General features: G+C 34.4%; 1 protein-coding gene across 16 annotated transcripts in view; it reads left to right on the top strand.

Moving 5' to 3' along the window:
• The window catches only part of EndoA (SH3 domain containing GRB2 like, endophilin-A), a 134,580-nt gene that overhangs the window by 79,458 nt on the left and 30,633 nt on the right, over nt 1–24,489 (top strand). For all 16 annotated transcript variants that reach the window (XR_012456525.1, XM_074122135.1, XM_074122137.1 and 13 more), the window contains one exon: nt 1,661–1,730. Coding sequence is in view for 15 of the 16 variants with exons in the window: in XM_074122135.1 (XP_073978236.1) it covers nt 1,686–1,730 (45 nt within the window). In the remaining variant the exon portion in view is untranslated. The remainder of the gene's footprint in view (nt 1–1,660; nt 1,731–24,489) is intronic.

Below are 24,489 nucleotides of genomic sequence, written 5' to 3'. Positions count from 1 at the left end.
CTCACATTAACATTTACAAGCAACTAACGCTATTCATTACAGTCACCATTTACAACAGTCACAACAGTTTACTGTTACTTATTCACTTCGTAACGCCACAAAACTGTTCCCCGACTGACCACTGGTCCGCACTGCACCGAATTGCACTAGTCTCAGCTACACTAACACAGCTCTACTCATCAACTGACTAATTGCCCAACTAGCTACCACTGAAGCACTCCGCAACACTGACTCTCCAAGACTAACTCATAAACTTGACTATAAACTCTAATAACTCCTTAAAACTTGCTTGAAACTCGATTAACACTTGATTGAAACTTAATTGAAAACTCACTTCTCCAGCTGTGTCGGCCTCCTTTTAACTGCGTGCCTCCCTCCAACTGGAACTGCCCTCCTCCAACTCTCTGAGCATAAGTTTCCACGCCCTCCTGATGTTCATTGGCTGGAGAAAACATACTGCCACCACCTCAGCTGTGAGCCGCCTCCTCCCATTCTCCGTCTCTCTCCAACTCCGTCTGTCTCCCTCTCACCTGTCAATCACAGGCTGGGAAACACATATGCCACCACCCCAACTGAGGCCTTTCTCTTAGCTGGCTTTTACACAGGTCACTAACTCCTTGAACAATCTAGCCCTTTCCTTTCTAGTTCAATAAAGACCGGCCCTTTTGTCTACACAGTGGTGGCCTGTTACCGGCTTTAGTCGCTTAACCCCTAGAACAATCTAGGCCTTTCTTTTCTGCCACAAGTAGATACCGCCCCTTTTGTTTATGCAGTGGCGGCCTGTTACTGACTTTGGTCGTTCAACCTCTAGAACAATCTAGGCCTTTCTTCTCCGCCCAGGTCAACTTCGTTACAATATTGATGTAAAATAATTTTCTCCTCAGACTAGAACTAGTCTTTTAATTCCTCTTGATCTGTTAGTTTATTTTTTAGAATAACTATCTTTTTTTTTTTTTTTACTTAAATTAAAATAAATCTTAGGCTCAAGGGACCTCTTTTCCTAGGGGTGGAAATAACCTTCCACTGATACCAAGGAACCTTAGAACAATTAATATTTTTCTGGAACTGCTGCCCTATGGCTCCTTAATAACGAAATTGAAAGAACCACCTCTAAAATCGTCTCATATCCCTTATAATACCCTTTTATTGCTGGAATGTCAATTACTGGTCCCTTCACCCTATACGAGTATATTACTGCATAAGCAATTCTTCACTAATAAGTCGCCAATTTATTATTCATGTTTACGGGTCTTGTCGGTTTATTTAATAATTTTCTTTGCAGTCACCTAAGAAAACTCAAGAGAAAGGATCTTCAGCATTGGTCAGAAGAAGTTTTCATTAAAAATCTTATTTTATAGGGTGCCCCTACGTTTCGTGAATTTGAAGTTTCAGCAAAAGTGTTCTTCTGCTATATGAAAGTACCATTTCCATTCTTAAACATTGTGTCACCGAAGAATGGGTAACGTTATGCTGTCGGACAGAGCACAGGTCCGGCTTATACTCCTGACTCAGACGAAACCCATTTGGAGTTATTTTTTAAAGAAATATTTTCTTTACCACCTAATATTGTATTTTCAAATATAATCTTAAAGCTAAGTTTTTCCTTAATTACAAAATAAATATCTTAAGACAATTAATGTATTACTTTATTCTGTTGCAGGTCGTGAATACTTAATTAGGCCAAAATGGCGTTTGCTGGACTTAAGAAACAGATCAACAAATGCAATCAAGTAAGCATTTTATTTCGCAGCTTCTATTTCTTTTCCACAAAACCTATTTTTAGAAAGCAAATGTTACTTATTATTATTAAATTAATGAATTCGTTAATTTATTTTGTTCGAGACCAGTAAAGATGAAATTTGTAATAGCTTCATAATTTTCTCGATAGAATTGATGAAGATTGCAGTTAGAATGACGGACTTGTATTCAAATTTCTGAAAATAGTGAATAATTTAGATATAAAACATAACCCTAATAAAAAAGAAATTCATCAGGAGGTTTCATAAACTTTGTTTATTAATTATCTGGAGATATTAAGTAAAACAATTATTCATTCGGTTTGATAAGGCTGCATCCTTCTTGAAATCGTGGTTATTGCAGAGTAATATTCTTTTTGGTGGTCTCTGCCACTTCTATTTTCCTATATTGTGACTGGACTCCTAGAAGGTCTTTCAGCGAATTTCAGTTTACTCTTATTTTTGGCAAGTTTTTACTTTCAAACCATGTTTATTTTTGTTTAATCTTTGGTGATCAAGAAAAAATCGTGAAACCAGATTCTCTGACCATGAGACCTGGTAAGCTATTTCCGCTTCTGGGTTTACAACCATTTGGTGAAGGGAGTGCGTGTAATGGTACTCGTATCTATTACTGTTTGGATGTGTAAAGTGTATTGAAGCTGTAGAATTTCTTTGAAACATAGACCTCTGGATGCTGTACTAGAGATCTTAATTAAATAAGTGGTCTTTTCTTTATTTACCGCACATATCACTGCACTCGCAGCGAGAAGGCGGTCACAACAGCGAGTTGTTTGTCTAGAGGAAAATTGTTAGAGAACAAAATGTATTCAATGAGAAAGAACTTAACTCTTCGTATCATGCTTGCTGATATCAAGCAAGCCCAATAAGTGAATTCTAATGCGATCTATTGGCTACAAGTTGAACTACACCAAGCTCGGCTTAACAGAATAGTTAACGAAACTACCAGTTCCATCTCGTTGGAGGAAAAAAATAAATGTAAAAAGTTTGCAATATAAAAATAACCAAACTCAAACTTGAAAAAAAGCACCACTCTTTGTGCATCAGAGATTGAATAACTACATAAGACCCGTCAAAAACCCAAAATATTACTAAAACCACTAAGCAAATACGGTTAGATTGCAACTCCCGCCATGTTTTATATAAAGGATTGGAATGAAAGCCGTCCAACAACTTAGGGGAGTCATCAGCAATTATCGTGGCTACTTCAAATGCTGGAAGCTCCAATGGGGACTCCTTAGCCTCTAGACGACCACTTGGGCCGCAACATAGACCACATGAACCCTTACTTTGCTGAACAAGTTACCGCGTGCACACTTGCTAGGGCCGTCAGCTCTTAGAGGCAGCTATACCATGATCCTCTTTATTTCGCTGAATGATAACTCACATTTATGATGTCTTCCTTTCCAAGCGAATTCTTAGCTCTCTGGTATCACTACAAAAAATCATTGTGGAAAAACGAATTCCTGTTCTTTTCCATCCTCTTCCCTGAACATGTCCACCGTTCCACTATTTTCTTGAGGAACGTAAATGAATAGAACAGAGGTAATTCTTCAAGAAAACGATTAGAATTTCTGAAATTCACTCAGCCTTCAGATCTTGTAGATTGTACATTGTATTAAAAGGGCGGTTCCACCAAAAAGGGGAAGGAACGCAGGCAATCCAAAATGCCCATTGTTCCCCGCCCACCCTTCATCTCATAAGAGATTCCGGGGATAAAATACAAATCCGGCTAAAAGTTGCCAGATGCTAATACAATAAACTAATAAAGTAGTAACAGGACACTAGGGAGCATGGCGACTCAATCGCCCAGTGCACTGAATAAACCTAGAAAGTTCGTAAAGATTACCAGATGCCACAATCTCCGGTAGGGAAACGTTTACCCTACCGAAGACGAGGAATCTAGTTTTAGAATAAACGGGGCACACCTCGACAAAGTGCCGCGCAGCCTCATTGAACTCACCACAGCCAGCACAAACTGGCGACTGGGTAAGGCTTCCTTTGAAAAGATGATAGACGCTAAATTCGCATGTCCACTCACCACCTGAACCAACTGGTGGATCCGGGACCTGCTAAAACCAACTAAAGCCGTTTCAGGCCGTCACAGGCCAAGAATTTCTTTAACCTTCAGATCTTACTGCCACATTAAAAATTACAGAGCATACATAAGTGGTCTCCACCTCCATATTTATTAACCTCTTCTTTTGCACTTTCGACCTCTTGAAAATCAGCATAAGGGAAGAAGACGCGTTCCACTTACGGAAGACAACTTCTAAACTGACTTACTTGGACAAGTAATAACAGAATTGTAAACCTGCCACGCTGGAAAATTTGGGCACTTTACGACAACACTGGACTTCTAAGGATAGACCGTTCTTGGCAGCAACCTAAATAATTCTGATCTGCCATAAAATAACTTCACTTCTGCGTCATAGCGATGGTTGTTGGACTAAATCGGAAGAAGAGAAATGAAATTCAGCTACTTCCCATCTCATCATCTTCTTCTCTTCACCTCTCCAACAACCTTCATCCTGCCAAGGCCTCACAAATCTGCGGAAATCTGGGCTCTATACCACACTCTTCCTCTGTACCCCTCTAAAGCGTTCTTTAGAGGCTTACGTTCATCCAATAAATCTTGATTTGGCCTCATCTCTTCCACCATCCTTTGTAATCCCCCCTGAAAAAGAAATTTTGCAAATAATCAACGTAATTCTGCTTCCTCTATTTTCTGGAAACATTCTATCCGTATTATTCTCCTGGGTTCTATTTCACTCGTAAGAGAAATTAAAATAAAAATGAAATAATCTTGCATCATATTATTACTCTTAGTTTGTTTATAAATAATAAAATGCCTGAAATTCTCACTTAATGTCTAGACATCCCACCTGTTTTATGTTTAAAGTTTTGAGAGTTTATGCCAAGTTAATAAGCACTCCCTTGTCAGTGTAGGGGTCGCGGTATATCAAACAACCTTTTGCATGCTTTATTCATTCTTAAATTTCCTCTTTGACCTTTGACCCTTTGCTGTTAATTATGATTTGCCATTACATTTACTTCTGACCTTATTGCTTTATTTGTTAGCAAAAAAAAGAGGTAATAATGCTTTAATTAATTTTTACTTTCTTAATTGTTATTCAATATACAGGGTGAACCAGTTATTAATATCCATAGACTAACTGTGTGTAGTACATCTAAAGTGGAGTTCAATGACGTATTAGCCAACTTCATATTTTCCACTGTTCTTGAGTCAGTTTAAATTTTTTTTAAAAAATCATTACTTTTTTGCAATAAAAGTGTTATTACTCAGAAAGTTTTAGTCCGAATTCGATTCTGTTAACACGGTTAGAAAGACAGATAAATTTTCTAAAAATTGACATCATTTTGAAGTTATTCTCCAAACAGCCTCAATCTCCCGCCAAATTTGAAAAATAAAAGTAATCGAAATTTTTAAGAAAACTCATTAGGCTCTTATGTGATCATTATCAGACCTAGGTGCTGACCGCTTTTTATAAAAGTTTCCTTGTTTAATGGGCTTTCAAACGGTATATCATTTTTCCAGGATTCCTTTTATCTTTGTAGAGAAATTACGTTTGTTTTACTAGAAAACGTGTTCACGAGCATTCAATAGTATTAGTTTATCAATTTGTTTAATTCATTGAAAACTCTTTTAGATGGACCAGTAGTCAATTTTTAAAGTAGGCTGTCTTAAAATATGGAACATTTTATAACAATACTTAAACAAAAATTCATATAGTTTGTAGTTACTCCAAATTACAATTTCACACTGTTGAAAAAGATAAGAATGTGAATAAGTCTTAACAACCCTTTGAACCCACAAACAGATAATCCTTATATCTGAAATCTGAATCCGGTAGTAATCAATACAACTAGGTGTCTTACAAATAAACTTCCCTTATTTGTTAGACTTGGTTTCAAAATTTTCTATTGTACCCTATTTGAAACTAAACAAATTAACCTTCGATTATAAAAATAGTTCTTGTTTAAAATATTTCTTAACATTTAACTTAGGTAGTCCTCCAAGAAGATAGAAAAGAAGATGGCCCCGCTATCTACTCTTATCGAGAGAGCAGTTTAATAAGTGTACATGATAATGGAGTTCGACATTCCTGGGGGTCTCCTAATCCTCTCAAATAATCCTGGCTTGTGTAATCATCTACGAGGGTCGATTGAAAAGCCCGTGCAAAGTCAGAGAGATAGCACCACTGGCGCGTATCGAGGTTATGTTTAGTTAGTAGCATCTCTTGGAAGAACACACACCAAGTTTCAGCCAGATCGGTCTATTTCGTTGTGTTTGGCATTCGTTTGAATCGAGGAAGTCGAATGATTTTCAAAAAATGGACGAAAAAGAATTTCGTGTGTTGATTAAACACTACTTTATGAAAGGCAAAACGCCTCAGGAGACTAAAGAGAAGCTTGATAAACATTATGGTGACTCTGCACCTTCGATTAGAACAGTTTATAAGTGGTTTCAAAATTTTCGGAGTGGCCATATGGGCACAAGTGACGCTGAACGTTCTGGACGCCCTGTTGAGGTTACTACTCCAGAAATCATTGATAAACTCCATGATATGGTGATGGATGAGAGAAGAGTGAAGGTGCGTGAGATTGCTAGTGCTGTGGGCATCTCGAATGAACGGGTACATAATATTTTGCATCAACATTTGGACATGACAAAGCTATCCGCAAGATGGGTGCCGCGATTGCTCACGCTTGACCAAAAACGAAATCGTGTAAAGTGTTGCAAGGACGGTTTGCAGCTGTTCCAGAAGAATCCGCAGGACTTTAAGCGTCGTTTCGTCACTGTGGATGAAACATGGATACATCACTACACTCCTGAGACCAAAGAACAATCTAAACAATGGGTTACCAAGGGGGAATCTGCGCCAAAAAAGGCGAAGACCGTTCCTTCGGCCGGAAAGATTATGGCGACTGTCTTTTGGGATTCGCAAGGAATAATCCTCATCGACTATCTGGAAAAGGGTAAAACTATTACAGGTGCATATTATTCATCGTTATTGGACCGTTTGAAAACCGAGCTGCAAGAAAAACGCCCACGATTGGCCCACAAAAAAGTATTTTTCCGTCACGTCAACGCACCAGCTCACACCTCAGCAGTTGTGGTCGCAAAATTAATGGAAATAGGGTTCCAACTCGTTTCACATCCCCCCTATTCTCCAGACTTGGCTCCCTCGGACTACTATTTGTTCCCCAATATGAAGAAATGGCTGGCGGGAAAAAGATTTTATTCAAACGAGGAGGTGATTGCAGAAACGAATGGATATTTTTCAGACTTGGACAAATCCTATTATTCGGAAGGGATCAACAAACTAGAGCAGCGTTGGACGAAGTGTATAAGCCTAAAAGGAGACTATGTTGAAAAATAAAAAAGGTTTACCCTCAAAAATTAAGTAGTTTTTATTTTTGCACGGACTTTTCAAACGACCCTCGTACCTACATTTGCTTATTGCAACTGTAAATTTCAATAAAAGATCAAAAATTCTGCTGTTTTTTTATTTTATTATATTTTCTTTTTTAGTTAAGGTGGATAAAATTAAAAAAGAACGAAACTTTTTCACTCTTAAGGGATCTCAAAAGGATGTTACTTGTAAAATTCAAAAATCAAAAATCTGCACGTCATTTTTTAGAGGAAAAGGAAGGAAAACAAACTGAAATGTTATTAGTTAGTCAATTGAAATTGTTTGTGAAAGATGGTAAAACACGTGGCCAATTATTAAAATTAACATCAATGGAGTTACAATGGATATTTTCCAAGAAAGGAAGAAAATGTCCAGGGCACAAACTATTGATTCTGTTCACTCTGTTAGTAACACAAACTCAACACATACGTGCACACATTGGCAAGCACATATACCACCTACGCTGCGTCACTACATTCACTTGTGACAACTCCCTTCTTGGACAATCTTCATTCAAACTTTTCTACTCACTGCTTCTAGCTTTTCACTAGTTTCAGTACTCTGTCTTCTTTTTTTTTTCATTCAGTTTTAATATCTCTTACTTCTGCGAAGAGGAGGTATTGCGATTTACTCGTATATTCGACTTTCACTATTCTTCGGAAGTAGACGTTTCATGGTCTGGTAGATGCGAGAATTAGTTTTTAAATTAATGAGTAAAATTTATCCCCGCTGGTGATAAAAATAAATATTTGATACGGTCAGCTAAAATAAATTTTATTTTATTTATATTATATTTACTTATTTATAAATCTATTTATTTATTTATATTATATTTACTTATTTATAAATCTATTTATTTATTTATATAATATTTGCTTATTTATAAATCTATTTACTTATTTATAAATCTGTTTATTTATTTATATTATATTTACTTATTAAAACTGTCCGGTAGGACAGTTGTATAAGGGTTGACCATCAAAAACTGCACGAAAAAGCGTAACGTTGAAAAACACCCAACTTTGACAATTTTTTTCTCTTTTTCTATAAAAGATAAAATTTCCAAATTTTCTTTAAAATATAGAGCAAACACTCCTTTATAGCTGTAATTTTTTTGCAACCACCCAGATCTAATAGGTTTCGAGAAAAAAGTTGCCGAAAATGAGCAAAAACGGCTTTTTCAAAAAATGTTCTTGTTCTTGTTCTTCTTCTTCTTCTTCTTCTTCTTGTTGTTCTTGTTGTTACCTTTTTTGTAAACAACGTAGCGCCTAAACGCGTGAACCGATTTTCATGAATGAGGTGTCATTCGATTCGGAATTTTATGTAGATGTGCCTTTTGGGGGTCTCGGCCCTGTACATCGAATGGGAGAGGAGTTAGCCCCCTTTATGTAAGGCCCCCTCCAAAATTATTATTACTAATTACTCTGTAAATCTTGGCCCGATTTTGATAAAATTTGATAGGATGATAGGGTTAGGGCTCCCCTACATAACAATAAAGCGACGATCTGCTCTTACACTTGTTAAGGGGAAGTATAGCAATCGTTTCAAATTATCGACACGTGAACCGATTTTCATGAATGAAGTGTCATTCGAATCAAAATTTTGTACAGATTTGTACTTTAAAAGTCTCGACGCTATGCCTCATAAGAAGGGAAGTTTGCCCCACCCAAATAAGGCCCTTTCTAAAACTATTATTACTAATATTTCTACAAAGCTTAGTCCGATTTTGATAAAATTTAGCACGAAGAAGTGATTAAAGCTCCTCTACATGGCTGTGAAGTGCCATCATGCTCTTACACCTACTAAGAGGAAGTACTGCAATCGTTAAAATTATCAATGAGTGAACCGATTTACATTAATGAATTGTCGTTCGATTCAAAATCTTTGCCTTTTAGGGAGAAGTACTGTAATCGCAGTTTATTTTTCTTGCTCCTCTTAAAAGGAAGTACTGAAATCGCAGTTTAATTTTGCTATTTACTTAAAAATACCTTCCTATTTTATTCAAAACGCTTTCTCAAAAAAAAATGGTTATTGAGGATGGTTTGGGGACCGCAACTATAACCATTCTTTAAAAAGATCTCTCCAGTGGTAGTTACGGTTCCGATTTAACACCATATCAGGTTATAATGATAGAATAGCTTATTCCAAATTTTAAAAAAATCTGTAAAGCAGACGTAACTTTGCTAATAGACAAAAAGGAAAATCTATCCAAAAGGTACAAAAATCTCCTTAACAAAAACTTACAGTTTAAAATGTTAAGTATAAGGGTTGATTAAACGCCAAAAGGTACACAAATCAGCAAGTACCCAACATTTCATTAATACTTCATTGATATTATTTAAGTAATTTTACCGCATTAATTTTCATTAATATTTTTTAAGAATTTATTAGATGTCACATACCCTTATGCTGGCCAGTTCATTCATAATAGTTATAATTGTGATAAAATGTATATTATATCTTCGTATAAATAGGTACTTTATTTTAACTCTATTCCAAATTATTCTTCTGATTCTGAAGTTGTCACATATACATGCATGTTAAATTAGAAAAAGACAAATTTAGAGTCGGCTACTGTTTAAATTTGAATCACGGAGGATTTAAAACAATATTTCAGTCTTGAATTCGTCTTACCGAAATATTCGTGATGACAAATAACACACAGTTAATAACAAGTAGATTATTCAACATTATTTATTCATTTCTCAATTGTAATTTAATTTAGTTCCCCTAATTTTACTTATGGTAAAATACTGGAATAATTAGCTGTCCTAAAAATATGCATATCTTTATTTTCTTTATTTTATATTACATATACACAACATTGTGGGAAGAACACCTAGATTGAGAATGTAATTGAAGAAAACTATATTATTTGCGATAAAGCCAGATTATTTATTACTTATTATTACAAACGTTTGACTACTACATAAAATAACAATTACTTTAACCGAAGAAAGAACTTAAACCGACGATTTTTATTTAAAAATAAAAATAAATAAATAAAATCATTGATGTACGAATGTTGGTGTAAGCAATTTTTAAAAAATTTTATGAATTTTTTAGCCTCATATTTTTTTATTTTTTATAACGTTCTCTTTTTTACCTGTAATCAATAGTTTGATTATTATAGATAAATAGATATTACAGTCAATCTAAGTTAAATGGTGTGCTACTTGAACAAATATTTTGTAGATGAAAATGGCCAGCATAAGGGTATGTGACATCTAATAAATTCTTAAAAAATATTAATGAAAATTAATGCGGTAAAATTACTTAAATAATATCAATGAAGTATTAATGAAATGTTGGGTACTTGCTGATTTGTGTACCTTTTGGCGTTTAATCAACCCTTATACTTAACATTTTAAACTGTAAGTTTTTGTTAAGGTTTATAAATCTATTTATTTATATTATATTTACTTATTTATGAATCTATTTATTTATTTATATTATATTTACTTATTTATAAATCTATTTATATTACAATTTTTGTATTCACCTAAGTGTTATAAAGGCCTTAGTTTGTTTATTACTTATAATGAAGTGTCCGAAACCTGGGTATAGTATTTCGATTTCTTATTAAGAAATTGCCTTTTAAAACATACATTTAGATTAAGTTTTAAGTATAAACTATAAGTTTATTTACAAAACAATAATTATTACCACGAAACTGTTGGCACTTACTGCCTTAACCAAGTTAGTTGTTCTTTACAAGTTAGTTATCGCTTGTTGATTGTTTTACGTTGTCTTACACAATTAGGAAACCGATAAGGTTCAAGAAGTTTTAGTGATATCATCTGAAGGGCTATGATTAGTAAATTATGGACAATATTTGAAGAGTTTTTGTAATTAAATAAAAATAATGATTCAAATAATAAATAATTGATATACATGTATAAAATAATAAATGTATTAATTGAATAGAAGTTCTCCACGGTAGATGCGCGGAACCATTAGCCGAGATGTCTAGGTTCGGTTCCCTCTTAGCCGTGGATTTTATTTAGTATTCGTGGTACGTTAGGAGAAATTTGTGTTAGTTACTAGTCTAAAATAACACATATAATGATAGCCATCAACCCTCATATTTATAGGGTCTGCAAAGATAGTTTTCGTGTGTAATTATTTGATATCCACAGGCAAAACCCCTTAGGGACTTTCAAAATTTAATGAACTCTTCTGCTAACCCACATTCTAAGGGAAGGTTACGTTTTTGTCGGCGTCGGTAAACTGTCTTAATGTAAAAGTTAATGCCTATTTTTTTCTGGTAAACTTTACATCTAACTATCGATTAAGGTGTCGTGGACGGAGGCGTACAGCAAACAGACTTTATTGTAAATTTCTCTTATTAACCAGTTAAGCGCGTTTGACGCAAACCAAATCTACAGTGCGTTCGACGTGAATACTCGTGAAAAATATAAAATTACCATCAACTTTAAAAACTCGACATTTTAATAAAATACAATAAGAATATTATTTGGTGGGATGTTTCCTTTATCTTACCAATAGAACTGCCAAGTATTTTATACGGAGGGGGTCGGAGGGAGTCAACCAAATGATAAGTGGTTGGTACATGTTTGGTCTCCGCATTAGAGATTGGGGAATTGCGCTCACAAATAGAAGCTCTCAACCCTTGTGCAATGCCGTTTTTACCTTTTAGATAGAGATTCAGACCTTAGTACGAGCATGATTTCATTTTGCACAGAATTCAAAGCTCTTTTCTTCCTTATAAAAGCTCTTGTGTCCCTTGTTAACTAGAGCAATGCATAAGTGAAGCGGTGCAAGATTTTGAAAGAGCACAGAAGGCTCTGTAATATCAAGCCCTAGAGATTGTAGAAGAAGTGCTTGCAAGTGACTATTACTACGTTGTAAAATTTTGGTTCTTTTGCCCTGCGTTCGATGTGTATACACGTCAATGTCTGATTTTAATTCCGCACACTATGGGGAGTTTTTTAAAAACTACATTCCACGCTTAACTGGTTAAACAACATTAAATAAAATGCAAATCCTAGTCTGGGGATCGAACCCAGTTCCACAATAAATCTTAGCTTTGCGGCCCTCGCCTTTAACCACTCGGCTACCGTGAAGCCTTGAAAACTATTGCTACTTGGAAACTTTTACTCGTCATATTTTAGTTTTTCATTAAAGTTTTCAAGCTTTCTTTAGCCATCATCAACTAGACGTTAGAGTTTTTACATAACAATATTATATCATTAATTATATAATACGTAACTCATATATATAGTAAGCATACAATATATTTGTCACCAGTATATGCAATAATTTTTTTATTTCATAAGAAAAAATTTTTTTTTGCCAATCCTATAATATGATTATATTATAGATTGTGACGAAAACTTAAAAGGAAAAGATAAAAACTTCAGTATTCAAAAAAATTGGGAAAATAACCAGTTAAAAAAAAAAATAGAAAAAAAAGAAGTGGTCGATTAAAAAATGTTTTAAGAAATAAAAGCTATATGAGTGAAAAATGTGTTTTTACTTATACATGTGTTATTAGATAATTCAAGATGAATTATTGTTGCGTAAAGTTACTGAATTCTAATTGATGACAGCTAAAAAAAGCCGAAACATTCAAATTAAACTCGAATGCAAAAGTAAAATAAAAAGAAAATAGACCCCCTTTAAAAAGTTTTATTTACAATAAAATATATTGTCCACAATCCTAGTATTAAAGGATAAAGCAAAAACATTGTAGGTTATCTAGTTAGTGTGTGCTGTCTTGATTATGAAGTGTTTGGTATTTCCTGTTCTCTGTGTATTTGATCGTTTCGTATGAACTGGGTGATTCCCCAGGCGATTCACAGTATTTTATTTTGAAATACCTGCAACTTATTCATTGCTTTCCTTATTAATCTCCATCTGTAAGTAGGGAAAAAGTAAGTCAAATGTCTGTGATTGGAATAGACTTCTTGGAATAGCATCATGGTTTCACTGGTGACAATTAGGGATTAAAATTGTCGTTAGATGTTCGGCAGTTCTGTCTTAATTTCTGTATTATTTGCAGAAATATTCCTTTTGTTCTAAAGTTTCTTGGAAAAGTGAAAATAGAAACTTATTATTGCATGAATGACAATTGTTATAGTATACATCGTTGTTAGTAAGTTATTAAAGCAAGATTTATTGTAATTTCATTATTTAAGAAAGTATTATATGGTTTTAAGTAATGCTACATGTAATAACTCCACACTAGGAGAGGAACTATGTTAAGATGAGGAATAAGAAATAAACCTGGTGAGGCAGAGTTGAAACATATTGTTATCCTTAATTTCAGTTAGATTGTAAGAGAGATCTAGCGGATTTGGCCGTTACTAAGTACTGGCCTACTACTAACATACATACTGCCTTTATTTGCGTGATTTGTTATAGACGTGTGAGCGTGTTGGAGGTATGAAAATGATTGTTCAAAGATAAAGATATTAAAAGTAAATAAGGAAATTTGTATATAAACCTAATGGTTATATCCTATGTGGAATCTAAATAATAAGTTATCTTGTTTATTACTACAATTGTCACCTTGCCTTTGGGCCGTGAAGAGACAGTTATACCGGCTAAAAAGCCGATGGCAATAATAATAATAATAAATAGTAATAGTAATATTAAATAATAATAATAATAATGATGGTAATATTTATATGGCTGTGCACAAAAATTACACTCGTTTAAATAATCAAATAGAATATATATAAACGAAAACATGATAAAACACTTTATTGCAGTTTATTTGTTTTTGTAAACATTAAACGTTCAAGGCTCATCATATTGGCCTTATCTAACCAGTTATGTCCGCCTGTTTTTCTACTTTATTATTACATAATATGTTGTCAAATATATTTCCCTGTGAAAATATTTATCAGTGCAAGTTTTATTTACCTATTTATTTATATTGCATAGTTTAATAATTTATTTATTCTCCTAAAATTTATTGATAGTTTCTTGGTGCTTCATCTAATGTGCCTGTAAATATTCGTGTTTATAAGCGAACTCTACATATGCACTTTTGTATTGAATAAAAAATGTTTCCCCTTTGGTTTGTCGGAAACAAAATCTTCTTCATTTAAAACCACAAAAGGCCAAACTAAATATCGCGGCAAACGAATCTCAGTTTACAAAGGTTTTGAATTCTGTTTTCATTCACACTCATCTTTGTTGTGGCATCTATGATTTCCATATAAGTATAAATTCTTTCTAAAATGGTAATCCGTCCTCTAAATTTATAGCACAGATTATAGCAGTGACAGAAAGGAAATCATCCTCTCAAATTAATCTCTTTAAATTGAATAGTTGAATAGAAAAGTAAGTCAAATTTAAAAATAAATGGTTTAAAAAATAAAAATAAATATAAGAAGCTGAGAGTAAAGTGGCTTTTAGCACAGCGACCTAGATATCGAACGGTGGGGACGACGGACATTTACGCTTGTTGCTCGCTCTGTGAACTGGCTTAAGTTTATTTATGAACGACAACTTATTTAATTACATTCTTTTTAATTTTATCTACCAAATAAGTTGCTTATGTTGGATGGGACATTTAATGTCACTTTTCTTTTTACTTTTAGATTCGCCAAATTGATCTTAATCTTTCTAAGCTTTTAGCTAACACATATTAAATTACGTACATTTAATGTGATCAAAAAGGCATTACTGTTTTTAATATAAACTCGTTTAAATACTTTTAGTTGCATTCCAAGTTCTGCGTTCATGATATTTTAATGGCTTTACTCAAGTCAAGATAGCCTTGAAAAATATTCGGTTTTACATTACTTTGCTTCTATATTATGACGGGGATTAACATCCCCATCTACCATAATTAAAAGTTGGGGGCTTCAAGCAAATTCTTTACTAATAACAATAAAACCTAGATGCGGGTCTCGAACTGGGGGACATACTAGGTCTGTAAATTAAGTAATGAGACTGATTTTTTTTAAATTTTTGTATTAAAATAGAATTACAATTCTATATTGTCACCTTCAAAATAACTTCCTTCTGAAGCCACACAGCGCTGGAGACGTTTCTTCCACTCCTCATAGCAGTGCTCGCACTCCGATACTAGAATAACCTTCAGCTGGTCGGTTACAGCCGTTTGAATGTTTTCGACTGTCCCAAAATGAGTTCCCTTGAGGTGATTTTTCAACTTTGGGAAGAGAAAAAAAGTCACAAGGACTCAAGTCAGGCGAATAAGGTGGCTGAGGAGCCACAGGAATGTTTTTACTGGCCAAAAACTCTTGTTTATTGAAATTGCTGTGTGACAAAGAGCATTATCGTGATGCAACACCCACTGTTCTTGATGTTTGGTCTCACACGAATGACTCTTTTTCGACGTTTTTTTCAAGAACCTCTCGATAAAAGTGTTGATTGACCGTTTGACCTTGAGGTAGAAACTCTTTGTGGACAATTCCGTGGATATCGAAAAAACAAATCAGCATGCATTTGATCTTCGACTTCGCCATCCTTGCAATTTCAATAAACGAGTTTTTGGCCAGTAAAACCATTCCTGTGGCTCCTCAGCCTCATTATTCGCCTGACTTTGAGTCCTTGTGACTTTTTTTCTCTACCCGAAGTTGAAAAATCACCTCAAGGAAACTCATTTTGGGACAGTCGGAAAACATTCAAACGGCTGTAACCTACCAGCTGAAGGCTATTCCAGTATCGGAGTTGGAGCACTGCTACGAGGAGTGGAAGAAACGTCTCCAGCGCTGTGTGGCTTCAGAAGGAAGTTATTTTGAAGGTGACAATATAGAATTGTAATTCTTTTTGAATAAAAAAATTTAGAAAATTCAGTCTCATTACTTAATTTACAGACCTCGTATAATCACTTCACCCTTTTCTATAATTACTCTTTAGAACCTACAATGTTTTGTGTTCATTACAAAACGGGACAGTTGTTTGTCGTTTGTTTACAACAGTAGTTGAGAATTTTCTTGTTTTCCCAACTTTACTCTACTAATAAGACAACATATTGTAATAGTGCAGATTTTTAAGATTTCCCAGAGATTATCCATTTTGAGGAGTTCGAAAAAGTGGATGTTTACAATTTGTCCTTCTCTCTGTGTATCAAATAGCAGAATTTTCATATTTGACATTTCGCTTAAGTGTCAACGGAGTTGCCAAAATATGGTTTAGGATCTGTCTAACGTAATTACCAGTTTACTAGATCTTCAAGCTTGTGCTATTTCATGTACAGCTCATAAATATGCGATGCAAGCTATCATTTAATGATATTTTGAAACCAGTGTGACGTCAATTTAGAATAATAGTTTTTATGGGTCATTTTCTAAATAATATTGTTCATTATTTAGTAAATTATTTCTTTTTCTTTTCCTATTTACCTAGATAAAAATCATAGTAATATAAAATGAAAAATATCATCCAATATTTGGAATCGCATCAACTTCGGCACGGGTTTTGGCTTCCCTGATATCCTGCTTTCTGATCCTCTTGTTTTATTTTTTTACTTAGCTTGAATGAACAAGCGTCAGTAAGGTTACCTATCCTTCTTTTTCATAATAAAGTATTAGATATAAAGGTTTGAAATTTGAATGAAAACGAAATCCTTCAAAATTTAACCTTTTATATCTCATTAACTCCATTCAATAGAACATTGCAATTTATATCAGTTATAGTTCAAACTATTCTCTACATATTGGCGGAGAGTTCATTGGAAACTGAACAATACGAAGCGAGATGTAAAGGTGTAGAATTTGGGTGAAAACGAAATCCTTCAAATTTAACCTTTTTTATCTCATTGCCTATGAATATTATCTATGAATATGAAGTATAACTCATTTTTCTGTTTCCTAAAATAATCAATGAAGCATTGCAACCTATGTCAGTTATAGAGCAGTCCATTCTCTGAAATCTGAACAATTATATTCATCAAGGTTGAGACAAGGTGCATTTTTGTTACTTCTTTTGACATTCAAATGGCCACCCCTGGCTTTCTTCCGTGGTGGCGAAGAGGGGGCTTAAGGTTGCAGTGTAATTGGTGCACTCTTTCGTTGTGGTAACATAGTAGCATTATCAATAGAGACGTCCGTGTTCTTGCCTTTGTCATAAATCAAAGTTCCAAGTCCAAGATAGGAAGTGGATAGGGGAGGCTATGGAGGGGTTGGAAGAAACAGTAGGAAGGGAGGGTAAGGGAAGGAGGTTAGAGACGTCCATATTTAAAGAGTTGGACATCTCTATTTGTGTTTTTGTTTGTTGGGGGAAGACATTTTGTTTCCCAAGAGAAGCCAAGGTAAATATCCAATGCAGAGCCTGGATACTGTAATGGGTTCAGATGACTTGAAGAGGTGGTTTATGATGCGGGAATTAGTTAGGGATTTTAATGAGTTGATATTCGGAATATGAATTACGAGTTTACGAAAATAAATAAATATATATATTTTAACAATAATTTAGACGTTTGTAAAGATATACTACAATAATTTAAAATGTTTAATTTGTAACTAGAATGCACCACTATAATGACGTTAAATAGATATATGTTTAAATACTTAGATAGGGACGCGCTCGCGGTGTAACTCGCTGGTAGAATCTTGATGTTACGCTGGTAAAATACTGAAGAATAATCCTCGACTGATCCCCCACTTCCTGTAGAGAGACCATATATAGCCATCACCACACATTGACAAGTCTTGTAATTACGGGTCACACTCAAACATCTCTTGCCGTGTGTTGACCCTAGTCTTGAATAGGCCGGGTGACAGGCGTTGGAAGTTATCAAAGGGCTGTAGCCAGGTATTTGGTCTTTTGAGTGTTTGTAGCCAGGTGGTCACTGTATACTGACCGTATAATGGCCCTTTTGAAAGCGGTGTGTCTTTGGCGGCGGTCCCTTTTTGCCCGTGCACTGACCGCGGCACTGGACCTAAATACTAGCGTCTGACTGGCACCACTAGTTATAATTTTTATAATTAAAAATTAAATATTTTTCTTCTGTTATCACATCACAATACCATGGTTAGGCTACATTACAACCGAATGGTCGTCTGGTGTCCGGAGGGCAACGTTTTGCTCACACTTTGAGTTAGATCCCTGGCTGTGTACCCCATATGTGCATCTGTATGTACATGCGCCTGTGCATGCAGTCACTGTGAACAGTGTACCCCCCTGTCAGGCTAGGCTCCAAGAGGTAGCCGACCTCCCTAGGAAGTGCTAGTCACTTCTGCCCATATCTTGTTAGTCGCCTCTTACGTCGTTCCGGATAAAGGAGCAGCTCTATTCAGTCCCCGGACCTGCAGGGGCGATCTAAGTGTTATTTTTAAATAATAATATTATTCATGATTTAGTAAATATCTTTCTTTTTCTATTTACCTAGATAAAAATCATAGAAATAAAGAAGGTAAAAGAAAGATTGCTCTATAACATGAACAAATGGAAGAAAAGTTATTAGTTCTGAATGCTTGACCAAAACAGTTATGAAATGAATATTTAAGCAGAGTGTGCCAGTGTTGAAGCAATTTCCGTACAACATTACATTGTAGATGGAATTAAGCAACAACTCATTAACCAAACTAATAAATATTTTATTTATTTTTATATACAAAATCATATTTTATTCTTTCTTAGAAGTTTCCAATCTTCTTTATTAAAACAACTTTTGACAGTTGTAATAGAATCCTTTTTAAAAAAGTTGCCAGAGAGGCAAACATGAGATAAGTAATACAAAAAAATAATGGTCTCCTCCACTTTGTCGATGATAAGCAGACCATTCTTTGTTTAGGGACTTTCCACTTTTTCTGAATAACTTTGAAAAGTTGTTAGTTAGAGGTTGCGTCTTTTATTATATTCATTAAAATACTCTTATTAAACACAAAATATTTTTTATACTCTAAACTGTTTTTCACGCTGTTAGCTAATTTATTCGTTAAATTGAGAATAGATTCTAAAGTGAAGAATTTAAAGTTTTAGGAGATGTGACACAAGAAGACTCACATTCACCCATTGCTCTTCTATCTTGTCTTTGATCGAGTGATAAGGAGTTATATTCGAATCAATTCATTCCTATTCCCGGAAGCACGATTTTAGCACGCAAGGTGTCCACGCTAAACCATAAGAAGCTTGAAGCGGAAACAAAAAAGTTAAAGCTTCTTGTTAATAATAAAACAAATATTTTAAGGCATCATTTATTATACAGGGTGATCCATTTAAAACGCACCAATCGCTAATAACTTTTTAGGAAAACGGAATTTCGAAAAAACCAACGAAGTAAACTATATGTTTTTTTTTGGTCTAGTTTTCAAATTTTCCACCCCCGATGCTGTATCTTTATTTTTCGCGGAGTTACAGCCAAAAACCCGATTGGGGTTTCATAAGGACCACTGGTTTTGACAATGATTATGGAAACTACAAAAAAAACTATGAAAAATGACGTTAACCCCGTTTCGATATCCCTAACATTTGTTGAGATATTTAAGATCAAACTTACAATTTTATCTATTTGTGAACGGTTTTCAGTATTAATTTTCCTCCAGAAATGCACGCTTTTGGAGGTCCTCTGACTGCAAAAATGTTATTTGTGACGCAAAGAACAAAAATAATAATAATTGAAGATTTTAAAGAATGTAGTGTAATGGTTGTGGGTGAATCAGGATAAATTTGTTTTGCCATCAAATAAAAGCAGTCATCACATCATACCTAGTATGCAAGACTTCTTGACCTAACATTACGGTAAGAATCTCTTGCCAGGGTGTTGGTTTGGTGGTCAAGAGCGTGGCTTTGTAAGTGGGAAATCCTCAGTTCGAATCCCGCCTATGACTACACTTCATTAAAAAAAGTATTATGATTTTTTAAGTAATAAGAATGACTTACAAAGCCACGCTCTTGACCACTTGACTAACATTGCCCCTTTATGAAACCCCAATCGGGTTTTTGGCCGTAACTCTGCCAAAAATAAAGATACAGCATCGGGGGTGGAAAATTTGAAAACTAGACCCAATAAAACATACAGTTTATTTCGTGGGTCCGCTTTCCTAAAAAGTTATTAGCGATTGGTGCGTTTTAAATAGATCACCCGTATACAGGGAGTCCCACGCTATATGGATAACGACTTTTTCTCGGAAACTAAGATAGCTAGAAAAAAACTAAAAAATACGTGTTCCCTTAGTTTTTTGTTAGAAATCCAAATTTAATTTGTAAATTTTTTTCGGTGCTTCCAGAAGCGATTTACAGGCACCAACTTCATTTTTTCAAATGGGAAGGTGCGGTTTTTATTTCAGAAATAGATTCCTCTATTTTTTTAAAGAAAAATTTACTTGAACGGTTTTTTTCTGTGAGTGATATTTTAGAAGTTATGAATGAAAACATGATTCTTATAAGAAATGTCAAAATGATAATATTATAACGGTTTTTTGATTAAATAAGAAGAAAAGTACTATTTTATTATAAATTTTACTCCTCATTAATATTACAGATCATGCTCGAAATGGCCTTCACCATTAGAGATGTATAGACATGCTCTTTCCTGCCAATTGTCCCTTACTGCCAAAGAAATAGATTCGAATTTAACCGAGTTACAGGCATCTATTATTCTCTGCTTTAGTTCATCTACAGATTGATGAACCGGCTTGATTCTGATACACCTAGATTTAGAAATGCTTTTAGATAAGCAGAAATAAGAAAAGACAGAAAAAAGTTATGAATAATCACCTTGTTTTTCAGGTATCCCCAAAGGAAATAGTCCATAGGTGTCAAATCCGGTGAACGAGGTGGCCACCCATGTCGATATAACACGCCCATCAAATTTCCTATCGAGGTATCTCTTTACATGCCTGATGGTGTTATATCGTCAAGGAGGCTATTCAGTGGCCACTGAATGCATCTGTAGATGAACTAAAGCAAAGAATGCTTGTAACTCGGTTAAATTCGAATCTATTTCTTTGGCAGTAAGGGACAATTGGCGGGAAAGAGCATGTCTATGCATCTCTAATGGTGGAGGCCAGTTCGAGCATGATCTGTAATATTAATGAGGAGTAAAATTTATGATAAAATAGTACTTTTCTTCTTATTCAATCAAAAAACCGTTATAATATTATCATTTTGAAATTTCTTATAAGAATCATGTTTTCATTCATAACTTCTAAAATATCGCTCACAGAAAAAAACCGTTCAAGTAAATTTTTCTTTAAAAAAATAGAGGAATCTATTTCTGAAATAAAAACCGCACCTTCCCATTCGAAAAAATGAAGTTGGTGCCTGTATTTCGCTTCTGGAAGCACCGAAAAAAATTTACAAATTTTTGGATTTCTAACAAAAAACTAAGGGAACACGTATTTTTTTAGTTTTTTTCTAGCTTTCTTAGTTTCCGAGAAAAAGTCGTTATCCATATAGCTTGGGACACCCTGTATACCTGCTTAACTTACCAACGAAGTGACTGATAGTACATAAAGCTGGTTCGCTGATCAAGATCAAGAATCGCCAAGATATTGAATTTATCTTGACTCTTGCTACAACCATACGTTTTTCTTTTGAGAGAAATTATGCACCACGATTTACTTTTGCAGTTTACTAAACCCGAAATTCTCAGGCATAGTGAGATTCTCCAGTAAGAAAATCTGTAGCCTTTATTCACTCAGGAATTGATCGAAATTTGATAGCTATAAATTTCATGGTGTGTTTTAATCATGATGTATTTAATGAGAGGTAACATCGTACCTCATTTTTTTCTCCCTTGCTCGGCCTTTATCTTCTTTAGAGAAAATAATTTTCTGACATAATTGTTCTCATCTACAGATTATATTGTTGAAAACAAATCAAGTTACTCCATTTAATCTTAAAGTAGCCTAGTACAATACACTTTTATTTTTAATGTATACATTCTTTGAAAATAAGACTTTTATTCCTGTCCTGATTTGGTTTAGATTTCAATTATTCTGACATAACTGCACCTTCTATGTTATTGTATTTTGTTGCTTCTTTGTATTTCCTTTTGTTTAAAGGTTTTGAGTTTTGGTTAAAAATTTTCTCTTTGCTGGTTAATTGTTTAAGATAAAGCATTGTACTTGTACTTGTAAAGTTGTATAAATAAACTCTAACATAAAGGCCAGAGCAATTTTACAGAACAGCACCTTTCCGCTATGCAAAAAGTTCTAAACTTGAAGGCATTGTCTAAACAATTGAAGAGCATTGTTGTACGCAAAACGATAACAAAAGCAGATATTAAATAAGTGAAATTTAGGTGACAACAAAAGAAAGTGCAAGACTTCAATGGTTATGGAAAAGGCAGAGAAAAATATGCGCTCCAGCATATTCGAGAACGGTCAATATCCTTAGTGAGACTGTATTTTCCTCAAATCCTAGATAAAAAGAGTCAACTCAGGTTCCTCAGGACATGTGGAGAAATATTTGTCACGTATGTTATCGAACGGAAGTCTGGAGGAGCTAGGAATCGAGTTTTGTTACGCTTAAGATGGCTAGGTGGTGTAAGATCAGGGGTTCTGAGACGGTAAATCTATCTTGATTTACCTACCCATTTTCTGTTAGCGGTAGACATAACGGAAATGAAGACGCCAAAATTTTAACTGATTGATTTAACAAGGGTAAGTGTGAAAAATAGGGATGTCCGGGCCGATCTTAGGGGTCCTAGTTCCTGTCGATACCTTTCCTTCAGAGCATTCAGAGAAGATTCTCAGCGAACATGACCACGGATGTAGATAAGCCAAAAAATTAAAATATCTAATCTGACCTGTTATTTAGAAAGCAGTGAAATTATACGAATGACAGATTTCCGAGGTTTTGAGCTAAACTTGTTTAACTTAACAGAAATAACATGAAATTCCCTTTAGGATCTTAAATGAAAAAGCCAATTAAAGAATCTGACACAAGAATGCGAGAATATGCTTAGGATTTGGGAGCGAAAAGTGTTGCGAAAAATCTACGGCCCGGTGTACATTGACGGTGAATGGAGGCTCCGAAAGAACGAAGAACTCAAGAAACTATACGGAGAACCCGATATAGTTTCTTGTATCAAAAAAGACAGGCTTAGGTGGCTCGGCCAAGTTGAACGGATGACCCATCATCGAGTTCCAAGAAGAGTAGTATACGGACACCCGGGAGGCGCTGGACTTAGAGGTCGTTCCAGAATAAGATGGTTGGATGACACAGAAAGTGATCTGCGAAAGGTAGGTATTAGGAGATGGCGCCTAAAAGCCGAAGACAGTGAAGAGTGGCACTCTTTCTTGAATGAGGTCCAGGTCCTACTATAGGACTGTATAGCACCATGGGAAGAAGATGAAGAAGAATCAAAGAATCAGGAATTAGCATTCTGACAGAAGACTTACAATAACTGTTTTCATTTACCCTTGATTTATTGACTTTTGCGGACAACATTACGGGCATTTGTATGACGTTTTTTCTACTAATTGATTTAGTAATCCATGTTTGATTACGTAATTTAACCGTAACTTTGATAAACATCTCTGTTAGCGTAATTTTTCTTAATTAATAATAAAGAGCCTTTAATTTATTTATAGCTAATTATTTTTTATCTATTTATTGCTTGTTTTTAATCTTTTATTAAAATTTACATCTACAACTATTGCAACAAGCAAATGTGATATAAGATAACAATATCATGAATATGGATAGGAGAAGGCACCCACCCAGTGGTGTCTCTCCATTATCGTGAATATAATCTATTCTTCAATTAGCCAATTAGAATCAAATTTTAGTAAATTTACTTTAAATAAATATATTTATTTAATTTTTTAAATATTAGTGAAAGAAAATTCGCATTAACATTTAGTGTTATATTTAATGGTTGTTTTCTATTTATACTATTTGAACGAATGCCAGGAAAATGTGGCTGATGTTTTAATGTTTACAAGACAAGTTATCTGTAGGTCAGTGAATCTGTACTCAGCCAATACTTATGCAAAGTGCATTTTTTTTTTCAAAAACTTAAACTTGCATTGCAAGTGCCCTCGGCAGGATAAAAAAATAGCTGCACTTCTATTATAATAAAGCGGTTCGAATCTTCTCGGGTTTTTTTACTTTTTTTTTTTGTTAATAATTTATTTTTTAAATTTTCCATTTTTGTATTTAGTTCTGTACAGAAACATCCAAATTTTAATTGTGATCATTTAAAGCATTATTATATTTTATCGATCATTTTAAATTATACTTCGTTTTGGAGAAAATACGGGTAACTGATGCATTTATGGTTCCTAAGATAATGTTTTATGCTAATATTTCATTTACAAAACGCAAGATTTTGCTCACTCAATCACTAAAATGACCAAATTATCTTCTGTTTGTGTATTTAATAAAATTTAAAATTTAACATC

Source organism: Rhodnius prolixus, unplaced genomic scaffold (assembly GCF_049639745.1).
Source record: "Rhodnius prolixus isolate KJV_2025 unplaced genomic scaffold, Rpr scaffold_8, whole genome shotgun sequence".
Taxonomy (NCBI): Eukaryota; Metazoa; Arthropoda; class Insecta; order Hemiptera; family Reduviidae; genus Rhodnius; species Rhodnius prolixus.
Note: the sequence above shows the minus strand (reverse complement) of the source record. Positions and strands in the feature narration are given on the sequence as shown.